Consider the following 14661-nt stretch of genomic DNA (forward strand, 5'->3'; position numbering starts at 1 on the left):
GGTGTACTGATGAGGGGGGTCAAAGTCTGTATAACAAGTTCTCCCAGGTGGTCCTCGTTTAAATCCAAGCATGAAAACAATTTTCTAAAGAGAGAACTGGGATCTACCATGAAAAAGTGACTCCACCCAGAGTTCACAAGTAGTAAATGTGGGAGGGGCAGTTGGAGCTGGGCCAGTGGAGATCCAGTGCTATGTATTCTTCCCATTCAATCACATTACCTTTCGGGGTCATGGCAACTCAGTAGGGCCCTATGGTTTCTGAGGACCCGATCAGAGAAGATGAAGAGGTCCGGAGAGGGAGGGCCTCCTCCAACTTGCTTTTGGCAAAGAAGCACCAATGACACCTCTCCTATTGCTCCCACCAAACCTCCAACAGATCCTAAAGCACCCATGTGACACAGTCTGGCTTAGGTAAACTCCATATCTCTTCAAAGTCAGAGAGAAATACTAGATAAAACAATTACTGAATGCAATTCTGTTGGAATGTCTTGGCTGAAAATTAAAAGCAAAACCAAAAATATCCTCCAGACTCATACAGAAAGGAAAAAGATGAGCAGAAACGGTTTCCCATTCTTATTACCTATGACCTCCAGCTCTTTTGCCAAGAGAATATATTAAATCCAAAATTTAAATAAAAGATTTTGTCTGTCAATTAAAAGTGAATCCTATGGAAAAGGGTTATAAAATGCCTTTATGGACATATATTAGAATGTTCTGGAAAAATGCATATTATGCAATTAAAGGTAACATTAGAAAGGAAAATTGAAAAGGGGAGAAGAGTGAAATACTAGACAGAAAGTGATGCTAGGAGTCCCTGGGCCTCAAAGTCTGCAGAAAAGTGATGACCTGTGATTCTCCAGACCTGATTCAGCCTATGGACCTGGTGACATCTGGGATTCCTGGCAGAACAAACCTCCAAAAGCTTTAAACTAAATGACTTCATCCCAAGAGGCTCTGGACTGAGCCTGTCCTCCATACCACAGGGGGTGCCTCATTATAACAAGGTTATTCAATGGAAGCTTCCAGAAAACTCACCCCCACATTTTCCCATACTTTTTAAAACACTGATTGTCAAATTCTTGAATACCCTGCAAAAAGAAACAAAATTTGATTATTAATCTAAATGTATTGAAACCTACCTCTTTGGGGATAAGAATGTTTGAAACATTTAATCAGGCTTACTATTTTCATGGGTAATTGGAGGGAAGTTCTTATTCAGAGACATTTCAGAGGAAATAGAGTGGATATTGGAAACAGAAATCAAAATAGCTCTTGCATCTTCTCTAACTACTATAGATACTAATTGCTTAACTTGCCTGTGAATACTAAGTACCTCCTTGTCTTTGCTGAGAAAACTGAAGCTGAGGGAAAGTTAAAGTGGCCTGTATACACTTGCATCTCCTAGTTAAGCATACTTTTCATTTATCTCATGAGCCCTCTCTAGAGTTCTAGAAGAATTACAAGTTAAAGACACCAATAACCTTTTTCGTCCAGCACATTTAAATAATTCTAAGGCATGTGTGTTGAGTGAGAAAATAAGTGAGTGAATGAACAAATGACAAGTGGACTCACCTTCTAGTTTTCCAGCTAACACAGAAAAGATGGGGAGAGGTCTCAATTACAAAGATGACAACACCACCTAAACAACCTGCCCTGAATTTTCCCTTCTGCGACTAAAACAAAAACGAAAAAACAACCTTCCTGTCATTAAGTTTCTGCCGTGATGAACACTGGGCATGTAGTACATCTACTAAGGAGTCATTGGGAAAGATAGAAAATAAATCATTGCTTTTTTTAGAAGGAGAAAAGTTCCAGAGTTCTTAGGCAGTAATGAGACAATGAAGGCCTCTGTTTAGAGAATCAGTATCTGAGAAACAAGCCTCTTGTCTGTAGGAAAGGAAATCTGAGGCAGAGAGTAGTGTGTGACAGAGCTCTGCTGAATCAGCTGAAGAACTTGTCTATCTGACTGAGACAAAATCTGAGGATCCTAACAGCTAAAAAGAGAGGTGTGTGGTAAAATTGGCCATATGCTAGGTGGGGCACATGATATCACTTCTGGAAAGTGCAAAGCCTCAGAACTTCCTTCTGAGGAGGGACAGTGTTACTATGGAACTCAGCTGAGGTTTGCAACCACGAGAATCAAAAGAGGGAATTTAAGCAACATGTACCTTGTGGTAATCCAGAGTACTTCCAAATTAGGGCACAGGTCTTGGTCCAGGAATCCCCAACTTCTTAAAAAGTCCATATGAGTAAGTCCCATATCTATAAAGTGAAGTAGAAAGCCAGATCACAGGAACTGTGGGATAAGTCCTGGAGCTGGTCAGTCACTGACTGAGAACTGGAATCGTCAAACTAGAGAGATAACATGTACGTGATAATAATATCAGCAACTCCAAAAGTGATGTTACCTTCACTCATCTTATCCTTGCCCACCACAATTATGCAACCCATAAAAGGTAATGCTGCTGCTGCTGCTAAGTCACTTCAGTCGTGTCCGACTCTGCGACCCCATAGACGGCAGCCCACCAGGCTCCCCCGTCCCTGGGATTCTCCAGGCAAGAACACTGGAGTGGGTTGCCATTTCCTTCTCCAGTGCATGAAAGTGAGAAGTGAAAGTGAAGTCGCTCAGTCCTGTCTGACTCTTAGTGACCCCGTGGACTGCAGCCTACCAGGCTCCTCCATCCATGGGATTTTCCAGGCAAGAGTACTGGAGTGGGAAATGGTAATGGTGATTAGCTAAAAGCAGTTGAAGTCTTCATGGTTCTAATCCTAGAGTGAATACTTGATAAATGTTTCTAATTTGAGTGGTCCTAAGGGGTTCAGGCTGCAATTCTGCAATTCACTCATATTTATTTAGTAAGTTGACTTTTAGATGATTTGGAGATACTCATTCTAGGTAGAAAGTGGAAATTTATGCATTTCAATAATGAGATTTTGCTTAAATTAATCCACAACATAACACTTACTGCGAGCCCATTGTGACATTGTTCTTAAAATCTGCATGGAGATTTTTGTGCTTTTCTTTCCTTCTATGTCCTGACCAGACTTTAGGATTTAATTCTTCTTAAATCTATCTTCATAATCAAGTCTTAGAGAATAACAGTGTTCTTATTTCTGTAAAATACAAACTGTGCCTTGTGCAATGGCTGTAAACAGCAGCGTCCTTGGTAGTGTACCAGCCTGGTTGCCCTAAGGGACCTTGGAGCCAGACTTTTCCAGTGGGCATTTCATGACTGACATGCTGGCCCCAGTCTAAGCTCCAGACAGGTATGCATCGTGTCTTTGGAAAGACCCAGGGCACAGTGGCCAAAGTCCACATTGGCTGAGTCATGGTGTCCACCCACACCAAGCTGCAGAACAAGGAACATGTGACTGAGGCCCTCTGCAGGGCCAAATTCAAGTTCACTGGTCATCGGAAGATCCATATCTCCAAGAAGTGGGTTTTTTTCCTAAGTTTACTACAGATGAATCTGAAAATATGGTGGCAGAAAAGCAGTTCATCCAGGGTGGCTGTGAGGTCAAACACATCCCTAATCCTGGCCCTCTGGATAAACAACAGGCCCTGCACGCATCAGAGCCTTGGTGCTGTCCCCTCCTTACTCATACCCATCAATAAATCCTACTCTCTTGTTAAAAAGAAAAAGGACAAATTTATCAAGATTTCCATTGGCATCATGGAAATATAAGCAACTTTCAGCTACACTCAAGTCTCTTTTGTCAGGCAGTTTGGTGGACATGCCCTACAGACAAGGGTGATAGACTTTACGGTCCCTGAATAGACTGGATAAATGAAACAGTGAGCAAAGGATGCATTTCTTCCTTTCATTCTTACTCAGATGGTAGCTGATTTTCCAACCTGTGACATTCACCTGTAAACTTAGTGCAAGGCACACTCTTTTTTTGGGGGGTGGTTTTGCTTTGAGATGCTCAATCACAGATTAGTTCGTTTACTTCCTCTGTGCATCAGCTCTCAAAAAGCCATAAAGCCTGCTGCTTTCTATGACTGGTATACCTGAAACTCATCTTCACATGTCCTGTGTGGAATCTCACAACCAAGGTTGTGAAATCTTGCAGGTCTCCTCAATCTGGTGTTTCTGAGAACTGACAGAGTGGAGGAGAAGAGGCGGTTGAGGGGAAAAGTTGCTGAAAATGGTTTTAATGTTCAAGTTTGCTAGGCCTCCCAGGCTAACTCTGTAGAGGCAAGTTAGAAAGGTATGACTGAAAAACGTGCTGTGTATAAATGGTCCAACATTCCCCTCCAAGCACTTTTAGCTACAAGTGGGCCTTCCAAACTTCAGGTACTTTCCTGCAGTGAAAAAAGAGGTATTGTGCAACACAGAATAAATAAACAGAAAATGTTCCAGAATGTTTAATTTCTTCTGTGAAGTTTACCATTTAAGGTCTTACAAGTTCCAAATATTCTGTTTAAATCCACCAAATCTTATAGGATAATGTGGTAATAAATAAATGTGATAAGTAAACCCAAAAATTGCCTGAAGGAAACTGTGCTTGAAGATGCAGCAGATGCACCTTGGACAAGCCCACCTGGATGTTTGGATCCGTCCTCCAGGGCAGGTGGTGGAGGTATGGACACTTACTCTCAAAATGGGGGTGATGAATTATTTCCACCCCAGTTCCTTCCTTTGCCATCACAACAAGAGCAAATCAATTTTCCTTCCACACTTTCAATGTGTTACATAAACTCTCAAATTTATGCTGATGTTAAAGCTCTCAGAGAGGGGAGGAATAGCTGAAAGAAATGAATATAATTTCAGGGTTTCTGCCAAGTCTCCTCTCCACTAAAGATCTCTCACTTAGGGGTAGGTAGTTCTGCATAGTACAGGTTGAGGGAATTGAGTCTTGGCAGGAGTGCCATGGGGAGGGCATAGAAAAAGGGGAAGAGCTGATCCGAAGGGTGATCAGTCTCCAGCTCTGGGTGACCAGGTGCCTTGTGGAAATGCCATCTGGGGAGGGAAGGAAGGGAGCAAGAACCCCTTGTGTGACACAGGGGCCATTCTTTCAACACTCTTCTTATAGCAGATACTGGACCAAGAAGGTGAAGATAAGAAGACAAATCCCAAGTTACTTTGTGTCTCCAGGATCCCCAGAACTAGAGAAGGGGAGAGTACCCCACTGCATAGGGACTAGCTTCTTTAAATCTTCCCCTGGCAGATTCTGGTTGATCAGTCTGGGTCCATGAAAATTAGTAGTCTATCATCCCTGGGAACAAATAGAATCACTAAACTCTCTGTGTGAATGCTTAGTTGCTCTGCTGTGGCTGAGTCTTTGTAGTTACAGAAGACTGTAACTGTAACTGCCAGGGCTGGGGGCGAGGGTTGGTTGTTTGCTCCTTCAACAGAACTGAGTTAAGATCCATAATAACCCCATTGGTGTCTATAGCATCCATAGCTTAAGCTACTTGCGCTCCATAAACTAATCCTCAAAACATAAAGGGAAAGTGGGACCTCATGACCACGCAAGTCCAAGGTTACAGAGATCAGACTTTACAGTTACTCACACATAGAGGAGCACCAGGCTGGTAGCCAGGAGAACCCAGGTTTCCACGGAAAAGCTTGGGATCAGCTCCATGGCCACTCTCCTCTGGGATTCCCTTCTCTGAGTTTCTTTTCAGCTCTATGTGCTCCTCTTCACTTGCTTCCTTTCACGCTCTGTGATGATCCAATGAAGCAATGAAATGTTTATGTGCTGGGGAGTGGGTGGAGCTGGAGCTGCAGCCAGTGAAGGGATACCTGGGCTCCACCTGCAGCCTTGATAGTTGGGAAAACATCATGGACATTACCCCTTGACCTCCCTTGTGTTCATGTTCTCTGGGAATTCAAAAACAACTCAATCAGCGTTATCAGTAAGTTCAAAGGTTAGGAAAACTCAAATAAAGTTCAAATAAAACCACTAGCAATAAATATCCTCTAAATTCTATCTCTGTAACTGCCTCAATTTTAATACTTGAGATCATTCAAACAAGCTAGGTCTACATGTCTTTACTCAAACACCTTCCTCAACCTTGATACCCTTGTTTCCCTATGAGGCACCGAGTCATCCTTCAAATTCCAACTCAGAAAGAACATGGTTTTGAGACTCTGCTAACCAACCTCCTTAAACAGGAATAACCACTTCCTCTTCTGGGCAACTGTATCCCCTGCACACAATTCTATTACAGTTCTAATATTCTCCAGAACCACTGTTGATTTCCACATCTACTCCCCTTAACGTATTGAGACCTTGGTTACAGCCTGAGTAAAAGTCACCCTGTGTCCCTGGTTGGTGGCAGAGTGCTTTCTGCAGAGTGAGAGTCAGAAAGATTGGTGGACTTGAGTTGGTGTAGTAAGGACCCTGGGCCTCTGTGTATCCGTTCCCTGTGGCTATTTGGTGACCACATCATCTCCCAGGATCAGTAACCCAACAAGAGGAGCTGGCCGGCCATGGCCTCCATCCCTGAACATTCAGGTGGATCCATCAGGATGCTGTTGACAAGAGGACCCCAGAAAGAGCGGCAGGACATGGACCATGTGATGATGGCTGTACCAATGGCATCGATTCAGGGTCTTCAGTGTACAGCAGTTACAGATTCCTGACCAAAGAATGACCCCTTCTCTCTGGAAAGGCCACAAGTCCAAGATCAATGGGTATGAGGAGAGTGAAGTGGAGAAAGCAGCCAATGACCAAGTGGACCTCCAACCTCCTTATCCACCAGGGATGTGGCATATAGATGCACAGGAGTCCATAAAGATGATATGATGGTTTTCTACAGGGCAAAGGGCAACTGTCAGAGCAGTTGCTTACCTTTCATTGATTAGGCTGAAAATTATTAATGGGAAGCAAAGAGTTAGTAAAGAGGAGGGCTAGAATTGATGTCAGTGGCATCTGTGACCCCACCCATTCTAATGGGAGAAACAATAGGACTGGGGGTCTGAAATATACTCTGGTCCATTGTCTTCACTCTGATCAAATCCTATATCCCTTTGGCCTGAGAAGCTCTGAATTATATGAAAAACAAAACTTCAAAAGTTCTTAAAACTCAATAGAGACAAAGAACATTTCACCTGTGTTTGTACATTTCCTTCTCCCTTCATCTTTTCTCATTTTCAGTCCTTTTGGAGAAAGTGATACTCAACTATCACCAGTACTTTACATCCCTCTGACCTGAAAGTCCCCAGGGATGCCCAACACTGGCCTGATTGGGTGGATGTCTCACTGGTAAATTGCAGTAAGTCCCAACTATGGCACCTGCCCTTTGGATCTCCATGGGATCTTGTCATGTAGCATGGTGTTTCTACCATCATAGCTTATCAGCTTTTGGTTCATACTTTTTCCCGGAGGCCCCTGTTGAAATCCGTAGCTACCAATGGAAATACAATACCTGAATATATCTATTCATCCATTCACTGAGGCAAGGCCAAGTGTGTGAATGTCAGATGCAGGTATTGTGCTGGGCTGTGGGCTAGAAACCTTTATAGTCCCCTCCCTTGGGGGAAGCCCCTCAGAGGAGGATGTGAGACATACAAGCAACCTCAGTATGGGGCATACCTTTGGAATCTCTGGGATAATGGAGCCCTACAGACAGGTAGCAAAGGAGAGAAATGGATACAAGCTTAGTACCAACAAAGGATAGACATGGGAAGCTGGAAGATGATCCCCAGGAAAAGCAGGATCAAAAGTCCCAGGAATTCTGATACATTACTTCCTTCTTCTGGTGTCTTTTTTGGGCCTGCTAAACAGGGTCAAGACATAATCTCCAGTTTACACATGTAAAAACTGAGGCCCGGTGACTGCAAGTGGTTTCCACAAAACTTCCAATCAAACTATGTTGTAAAGAAACTAATGTAGAGAAAGATTGGCAAGTTTACTGCTGCTCTAAAATGCCAATATTCAAGGTTTGCTGTTTCATGATGAGGGTCACTGTGTGTAATAGTGAGACCCCAGGCTGCAACAGAAACTGGTTAAAATTCTGGGTCCTACCTCCATGACTACCCCTGCCCAGGTGTTCCCTAATGGGTCTTGAGAACCAAGGACTCCATCTCATTGCAGCATGGACAGGACAGGTGCAGGTTATGAGGATCAACCTCTTCATGTTCTCGGCTGAGAGGTACACAAAATACGTTCAACATGGCATGTTGGGGTATCATCTGGTAAGTATTGATAAATTAATTGACTCTATTAAACTAAAAGCCTTTCTTATTCTTCTGGGAACAAAATCATTCTGGAATCTATATGCCTTCATCTTCCCCAAAACACATTCTCAGTTACAATGACTTTTCTCACTAACCAAATAGGACCATATGCTGCTCTGTTTACCTCAGGGCCTGGTCCAGCTAGTTGGAGTCTATCCCAGTGGTGACAGGCTAGTCATCGTTGAGGACTGAAATTTAGGCAGTGTCATGTTCTAATTCCTTGGACAGCAAGGAGATCAAACCAGCTAACCTCAAAGGAAATCAACCCTGAATATTCATTGGAAGGTCTGATGCTGAAGCTGAAGCACCAATACTTTGGCCATCTGATACAAAGAGCCAACTCACTGGAAAAGATCCTGATGCTGGGAAAGATTGAAGGCAAAAGGAGAAGGAGGTGGCAGAGGATGAGATGGTTGGATGGCATCATCGACTCAATGGGCATGAGTTTGAGCCGACTTTGGAAGACAGGGAGGGGTAGGGAAGCCTGGCGTGCTGCAGTCCATGAGTCAGGCATGACTGAGCGACTGAACAACAATAGCAACGTTCTAATCAATGCAAATGACCTTGATCTGCAAGGGGAAATCACACAGGGCACATTTGTGCCCCTTCATTCCACAGCAGGGAACACCTGACTTAAAATTCTCATATACTAAGATTGTTATGGAAGAGACATGTGCCTGAAGAACATGCCACACTCCATGGTAATCTATTCATATCTATTAATTTAATTGTTGCTGAGAACTGTGCGCTTCCCTGGCCGCTAAGCTGGTAAAGAATCTGCCTGAGATGCAGGAGACCCCGGTTCAGTCCTGGGTTGGGAAGATCCCCTGAAGAAGGGAATGGCTACCATCTCCAGTATTCTGGCCTGGATAATTTCAAGGACTGTAGAGTCCATGGGGTCGCAAAGAGATGGACACGACTTAGCGACTTTCACTTTCTGTCAATTTCAAGAACTGTGAAAAACATTAGTTCAAATATCACAAGCAACAGGCTAGTTCCTAGGAAAACATAACTGACCAAAATCAATCTGAGAACAATAGAAAGTTAAATAGCAAAAAAAAAAAAAAAAATCATAAAATAAAATTAGGTGGAAGTCAAGATCTTCCCACAAGGAAGCTTCACATCCAGAGAGTTTTACAGTAGCTTTCAAGGAACACATGTGCTTTAACTTGCTTTCCCATAAAAGGGGAGCCTGAGATACAGAATTTTGTGCTACTATCTTATGAGAAATTTGATCCAGGGGTGGAGGGTGAAGGAAAATAAGAAAAAGCATGGAAGGAGAGTCTATATAATTCATTAACCAACCTGGCCAACACTTGGTATCAAAGACAATCAACTTTTTGATCAACAGACCATCTTCTGACAGGCCATATGACCACTACCTACAGAGTAGCCCATTCAAGGGAAGGAAGGGGGAAGAGGGTATCTACTGGTTTCCCTTTCCCTTTGGGAAATATTCCTCCCACAGGGAAGTAATTCTCTAAAACTTCTGTATTACAGATGAATTGCTAGGTTGAGAGGCACAGTCAGGCTTCACTGCACAAACTCAGTTGGAATTCATGCAAAGATGGTCCCTGCAGTTGTTGCAAGAACAGAGACCAGAGCAGGTGCACTAACTGTCTATGCTGTCTAGCAGATTATCCCCAAATATAACCCCTTGAGACAGTGAGCATTTACTATGTCACAGCTCCTTGGGTTGGGAGGCCAGGTGTAGCTACCTTTGGAACCTCTAGCTCAAGCTTTCTCATGAGGTTACAGTCCTGCTGTCAGCCTGGGATGTGTCTCATCCACAGTCTCAACCAGGGAAGGCCCCACTTTCAGGTCCTCCAGGTGGTCTAGCAGGATTCAGATCCTCAGTTCAAGGACTCAGTTCCTCGCTGACTGTGGCCCAGCAGCCCCCTCAGATCTCTGCCACTGGGGTCTCTCCATAGGGCAGCTCAAAACATGGCAGCCACTTTCTCCAGAGTGAGGGAGTGAGAGGGGGTGCCCAAGATGGAAGTCACAGTCTTTTTATAACCTAATCCCAGGAGTGGCATCCTGTCTCTTTGGCCATATTCCATTTATTAGAAGCAGGTCACCTGTCCCAGCCTCACCAGTGAGAGGGGGTTAAACAGGTGCATAACTACTACAAAGGGCGCTTACCTAGGTGGGGTGCTCCATGCACGCAGACACCTCCGAAGGCATCAGGAGGATGGGAAAGGCAGAGATGAGTGGGATGTGGAGCCACTGTAGGGATGGGTGGGCTTCCCAGAGGAGGTGACACTGCTTGCCGTCCCAGGGACAGAGCAGAGCTTGCCTAAGAGGAGAAGCAGAGAGGGCATCCAGGCTGTGAGAATGGTCCAGCTTATCATCACTACCATTGCCGAGTGTGTTTGTCATTTCTTGGTTGCAAAGCACAATGTCTAAATCAACCAATTCGCATTACTGCTAATCAGATCACAGGCCAAGTTAGGGATCCTGTAATTCTAGGACCAAGGTTCTACCCTGGACAGCTCAGCAGGGACCTGAAGGATGTGCAGGATGTCTGGGAAAAGCCACATGGCTTTTTGGTATTACAGTGACCTGTCTTGTATTTCTTAGGATAAAGTCCTGAGATTAAAAACATTTACCGAGGTCACACTGACACGCCATGACATCAACCATTCGGGGCCGTTTAGCACATTCACAGTGCGGTGCCTCCACCTCCTCTGGTTCCAGCACGCTCCCCTTCCACCAGAGGGCACTCCTGAGCCCATGGGCAGCTCCTCCCCACTCTCTCCTCTCCCAGCCCCTGGCCACCACTCATGGACATTCTGTCTTCATGGATGTGCCCCTTCCAAATGTTTCATATAAATGGAATCATGCAATGTGTGGTCTCTTGTGTCCAAATTATTTCATTTGTGTGCTTTTAAAATTAATCTCTCTTGTACCATGTATTAGTATTTCATGTCTTTGATAACTGAAGAAGCAACTATTGTATGGCTACATCACGATCTGTTTATCCATTCATCCACTGGTTTGCCTTGTTTCTACCCTTTAGCTATTGTGGAGAGTGGTGTTATGAACACGCAGGTGTATGTATTTGTTTGAGAAATTGTGTTCAGTTCTCTTAGGCATCTGCTCAGGAGTGCAGTTGTGCAGTCATACAACTAACAAACAACACAGTCCATAATTCTATGCTTAAATACCCGAGGAGCTGCCAAACTGTTCCACAGATTTGCTGCACCTTTACATCCCCACCGACAATAGATGAGGTTTCCACATTTCCTCTACATTGTCACCAACACTTTCGTTTTCCCTTTTTTAAGATGAGCATCTTAGTGGTTGTGATATAGTAAAATTTCTGGGATTTTGACTTTTTGTAACAATGTTAATTAATAATCTGTGAGAATTTGCCAGAGGGAGAGAGGGCAAGTGAACAGTGTGGCTGGGAACCTTGTCCACCAGGTCCCAGAGGCTTCTCTGGGCTCCTGGGACACCTATTCTCTCTACTGTGTACACAGCTGCCTAGAAGGCATCCACAGAATGTGACTGATGTGCAGGCCGTAGGTGAATTATTTAAATCTGCTCAGCCTCAGTTGCCTGATCTGTAGAATGAGGGTTGATAACTATGTCTTTCGCTTTCTATAGGAGCCCAGATCAGACCAGACCTTGATCCGTGACCTGAGGGGCTTGAGGCTTGAACCTGTAGGTCAGAGTCCTGGTGTCACTGGGGGACTAGAACATGTGATCTTGCCCATCACACACCTGATCCTTAGCAAACCCTCTAGAAATGTTCACTCACATGAGCTCATACGAGTTTCAAGTAGTAGCCAAAAAAGACAAGCATTATAGAGTAAGCACAAGTTATGAACTGTGTTGTTTGTTAGCAAAAGGAAACATGAGTTCAAGTTGTAGGTGAAAAATAAATTTTAAAAAAGGCTGGGAGTTTGCTGACTCTGAATCTTTACCGTTTTCATTCTTATTATGTTTAAATGTCTCCTTTCCCCCTGCTGCATGAAGAGGCACTGAGTCGTAAGTGTTCGGGATATTATTTCCTGGATACTAATTGGGGTTGGGGGTGGGGGGTCTGTCCGGTTGTATGAGCTCAGGGCCCTGAACAGGACTCCAGCTGCAGATTCCCCACCCACCACACAGACACATGTCATCTATCTATATCTATCTGTCATCTCTCTATATCACCTATCTATCTGTAGTGCATCACCCAACTAACTAGCTACCATTTGTCTACAAAGAAAAGCAAGGATGTACACTGATACATGCAGTTCCAATCTCTGACTCCACGGGGTTTCTGCTGGTTCCCCTTTCCTGGACCAGGGACTCCCTTCTCTAACAGGGAGAAATCTGTCTTCCATTATCCACTGCTGCTGTTCAGTAGCTCAGTTGTATCTGACTCTTTGTGACCACATGGACTGCAGCATACCAGACTTCCGTGTCCTTTACCATCTTTGGGAGTTTGCTCAAACTCACGTCCATTGAGTTGGTGATACCATCCAACCATCTCATCCTCTGTCATCCTCTTCTCCTTTTGCCTTCAATCTTTCCCAGCATCAGGTCTTTGCCAGTGAATGGGCTCTTGGCATCAGGTGGCCAAAGTATTGGAGCTTCAACTTCAGCATCAGTCCTTCCACTAAATATTCAGGGTTGATTTCCTTTAGGATGGACTTGTTTGATCTTCTTGCTGTGCAAGGGACTCTCAAGAGTCTTCTCTGGCACCACAGTGCAAAGCCATCAGTTCTTTGGCACTCAGTCTTTTTTATTCTTCGGCTCTCACATCCATACACGACTACTGGGAAAACCATAGCTTTGACTAGATGGACCTTTGTTGGCAAAGCAATGCCTCTGTTTTTTAAAATGTTGTCTAGGTTTGTTGTAGCTTTTCTTCCAAGGAGAAAACGTCTTTTAATTTCATGGCTGCAGTCACTATGTGCAGCGATTCTGGAGCCAAAGAAAATGCATGATACAAGTGCTAGGGCCTGGTGCACTGAGAAGACCCAGAGGAATCGGGTGGAGAGGGAGGTGGGAGCAGGGATCGGGATGGGGAATACATGTAAATCCATGGCTGATTCATGTCAATGTATGACAAAAACCACTACAATATTGTAAAGTAATTAGCCTCCAACTAATAAAAATAAATGGAAAAAAGAAAAAAAAAAGAACATAAAGTCTTTCACCCTTTCCATTGTTTCCCTATCTATTTGCCATGAAGTGATGGGACAGATGTCATGATCTTGGCTTTTTGAATGTTGAGTTTGAAGCCAGCTTTTTCACTCTCCTCTTTCACCTTCATCAAGAGGCTCTTCAGTTCCTCTTTGCTTTCTGCCATAAGGGTGGTGTCATCTGAGGTTATTGATATTTCTCCCCACAATGTTGATTTCAGCTTGTGTTTCTTCCAGCCTGGCATTGCATATGAAGTACTCTGCATATAAGTTAAATAAGCAGGATGACAGTACACAGCCCTGACATACTCCGTTCCCAATTTTGAACCAGCCCGTTGTTCCATGTATGGTTCTAACTGTTGCTTCTTGACCTGCATACAGATTTCTCAGGGAGCAGGTAAGATGGTCTGGTATTTCCATCTCTTGAAGAATTTTCCACAGTTCCTTATGATCTACACAGTCAAAGGCTTTAGTGTAGTCAATGAAGCTGAAGTAGATGTTTTTCTGGGATTCTCAAGCTTTTTCTATGATCCAATGGATGTTGGCAATTTGATCTCTGATTCCTTCGCCTTTTCTAAATCCAGCTTGTGTATCTGGAAGTTCTCAGTTCACATACTGTTGAAGCCTAGCTTGAAGAACTTTGGACATTATTTTGCTAGCGTGTGAAATGAGTGCAATTGTGTGGCAGTTTGAACTTTCTTTGGCATGGCCCTTCTTTGGGATTGGAATGAAACTGACATTTTCCAGTCTTGTGACCACCGCTGAGTTTTCCAAATTTGCTGGCATATTGAGTGCAGCACTTTCACAGCATCATCTTTTGGGATTTGAAATAGCTCAACTGGAATTCCATCACCTCCACTAGCTTTGTTTGTAGTGATGTTTCCTAAGGCCCACTTGCGACTTCACACTCCAGGATGTCTGGCTTAGGTGAGTGATCACACCATCGTGCTTATCTGGGTCATGAATATCTTTTTTGTATAGTTCTTCTGTGTTTCCTTCCCACCTCTTCTTAATATCTTCTGTTTCTTTTAGGTCCATACCGTTTCTGTCCTTTATTTTGCTTTTCTTTGCATGAAATGTTCCCTTGGTATCTCTAATTTTCCTGAAGAGACCTCTCGTCTTTCCCATTCTATTTTTACCCCCTATTTCTTTACATTGTTCACTTAAAAATAATTTCTTATCTCTCCTTGCTATTCTCTGGAAATCTGCATTCAGATGGGTATTAGGTGTATCTTTCTTTTTCTCCTTTGCCTTTTGCTTCTTTTGTTTCTTAGCTATTTGTAAAGCCTCCTTAGACAACCATTTTGTCTTTTTGCATTTCTTTGTCTTGGGAT

At 43.7% G+C, this 14661-nt stretch overlaps 1 protein-coding gene and 1 pseudogene across 1 annotated transcript in view; one reads left to right on the forward strand and one right to left on the reverse strand.

Annotated features, from left to right (window-relative positions):
- Positions 1–5649, reverse strand: part of LOC122432819 (cytochrome P450 3A28-like) — a 28211-nt gene extending 22562 nt beyond the window's left edge. Inside the window, 3 exon segments of the mRNA XM_043455039.1 lie at positions 1036–1088; positions 2169–2262; positions 5519–5649. Of these exon segments, the coding sequence (XP_043310974.1) occupies positions 1036–1088; positions 2169–2262; positions 5519–5589 (218 nt within the window). The 5' untranslated portion in view covers positions 5590–5649.
- On the forward strand, positions 3115–3211 carry LOC122433649 (annotated as a pseudogene).
- Positions 5650–14661: the final 9012 nt, after the last annotated feature.

This window comes from Cervus canadensis, chromosome 32 (genome assembly GCF_019320065.1).
Source record: "Cervus canadensis isolate Bull #8, Minnesota chromosome 32, ASM1932006v1, whole genome shotgun sequence".
Classification (NCBI taxonomy): domain Eukaryota; kingdom Metazoa; phylum Chordata; class Mammalia; order Artiodactyla; family Cervidae; genus Cervus; species Cervus canadensis.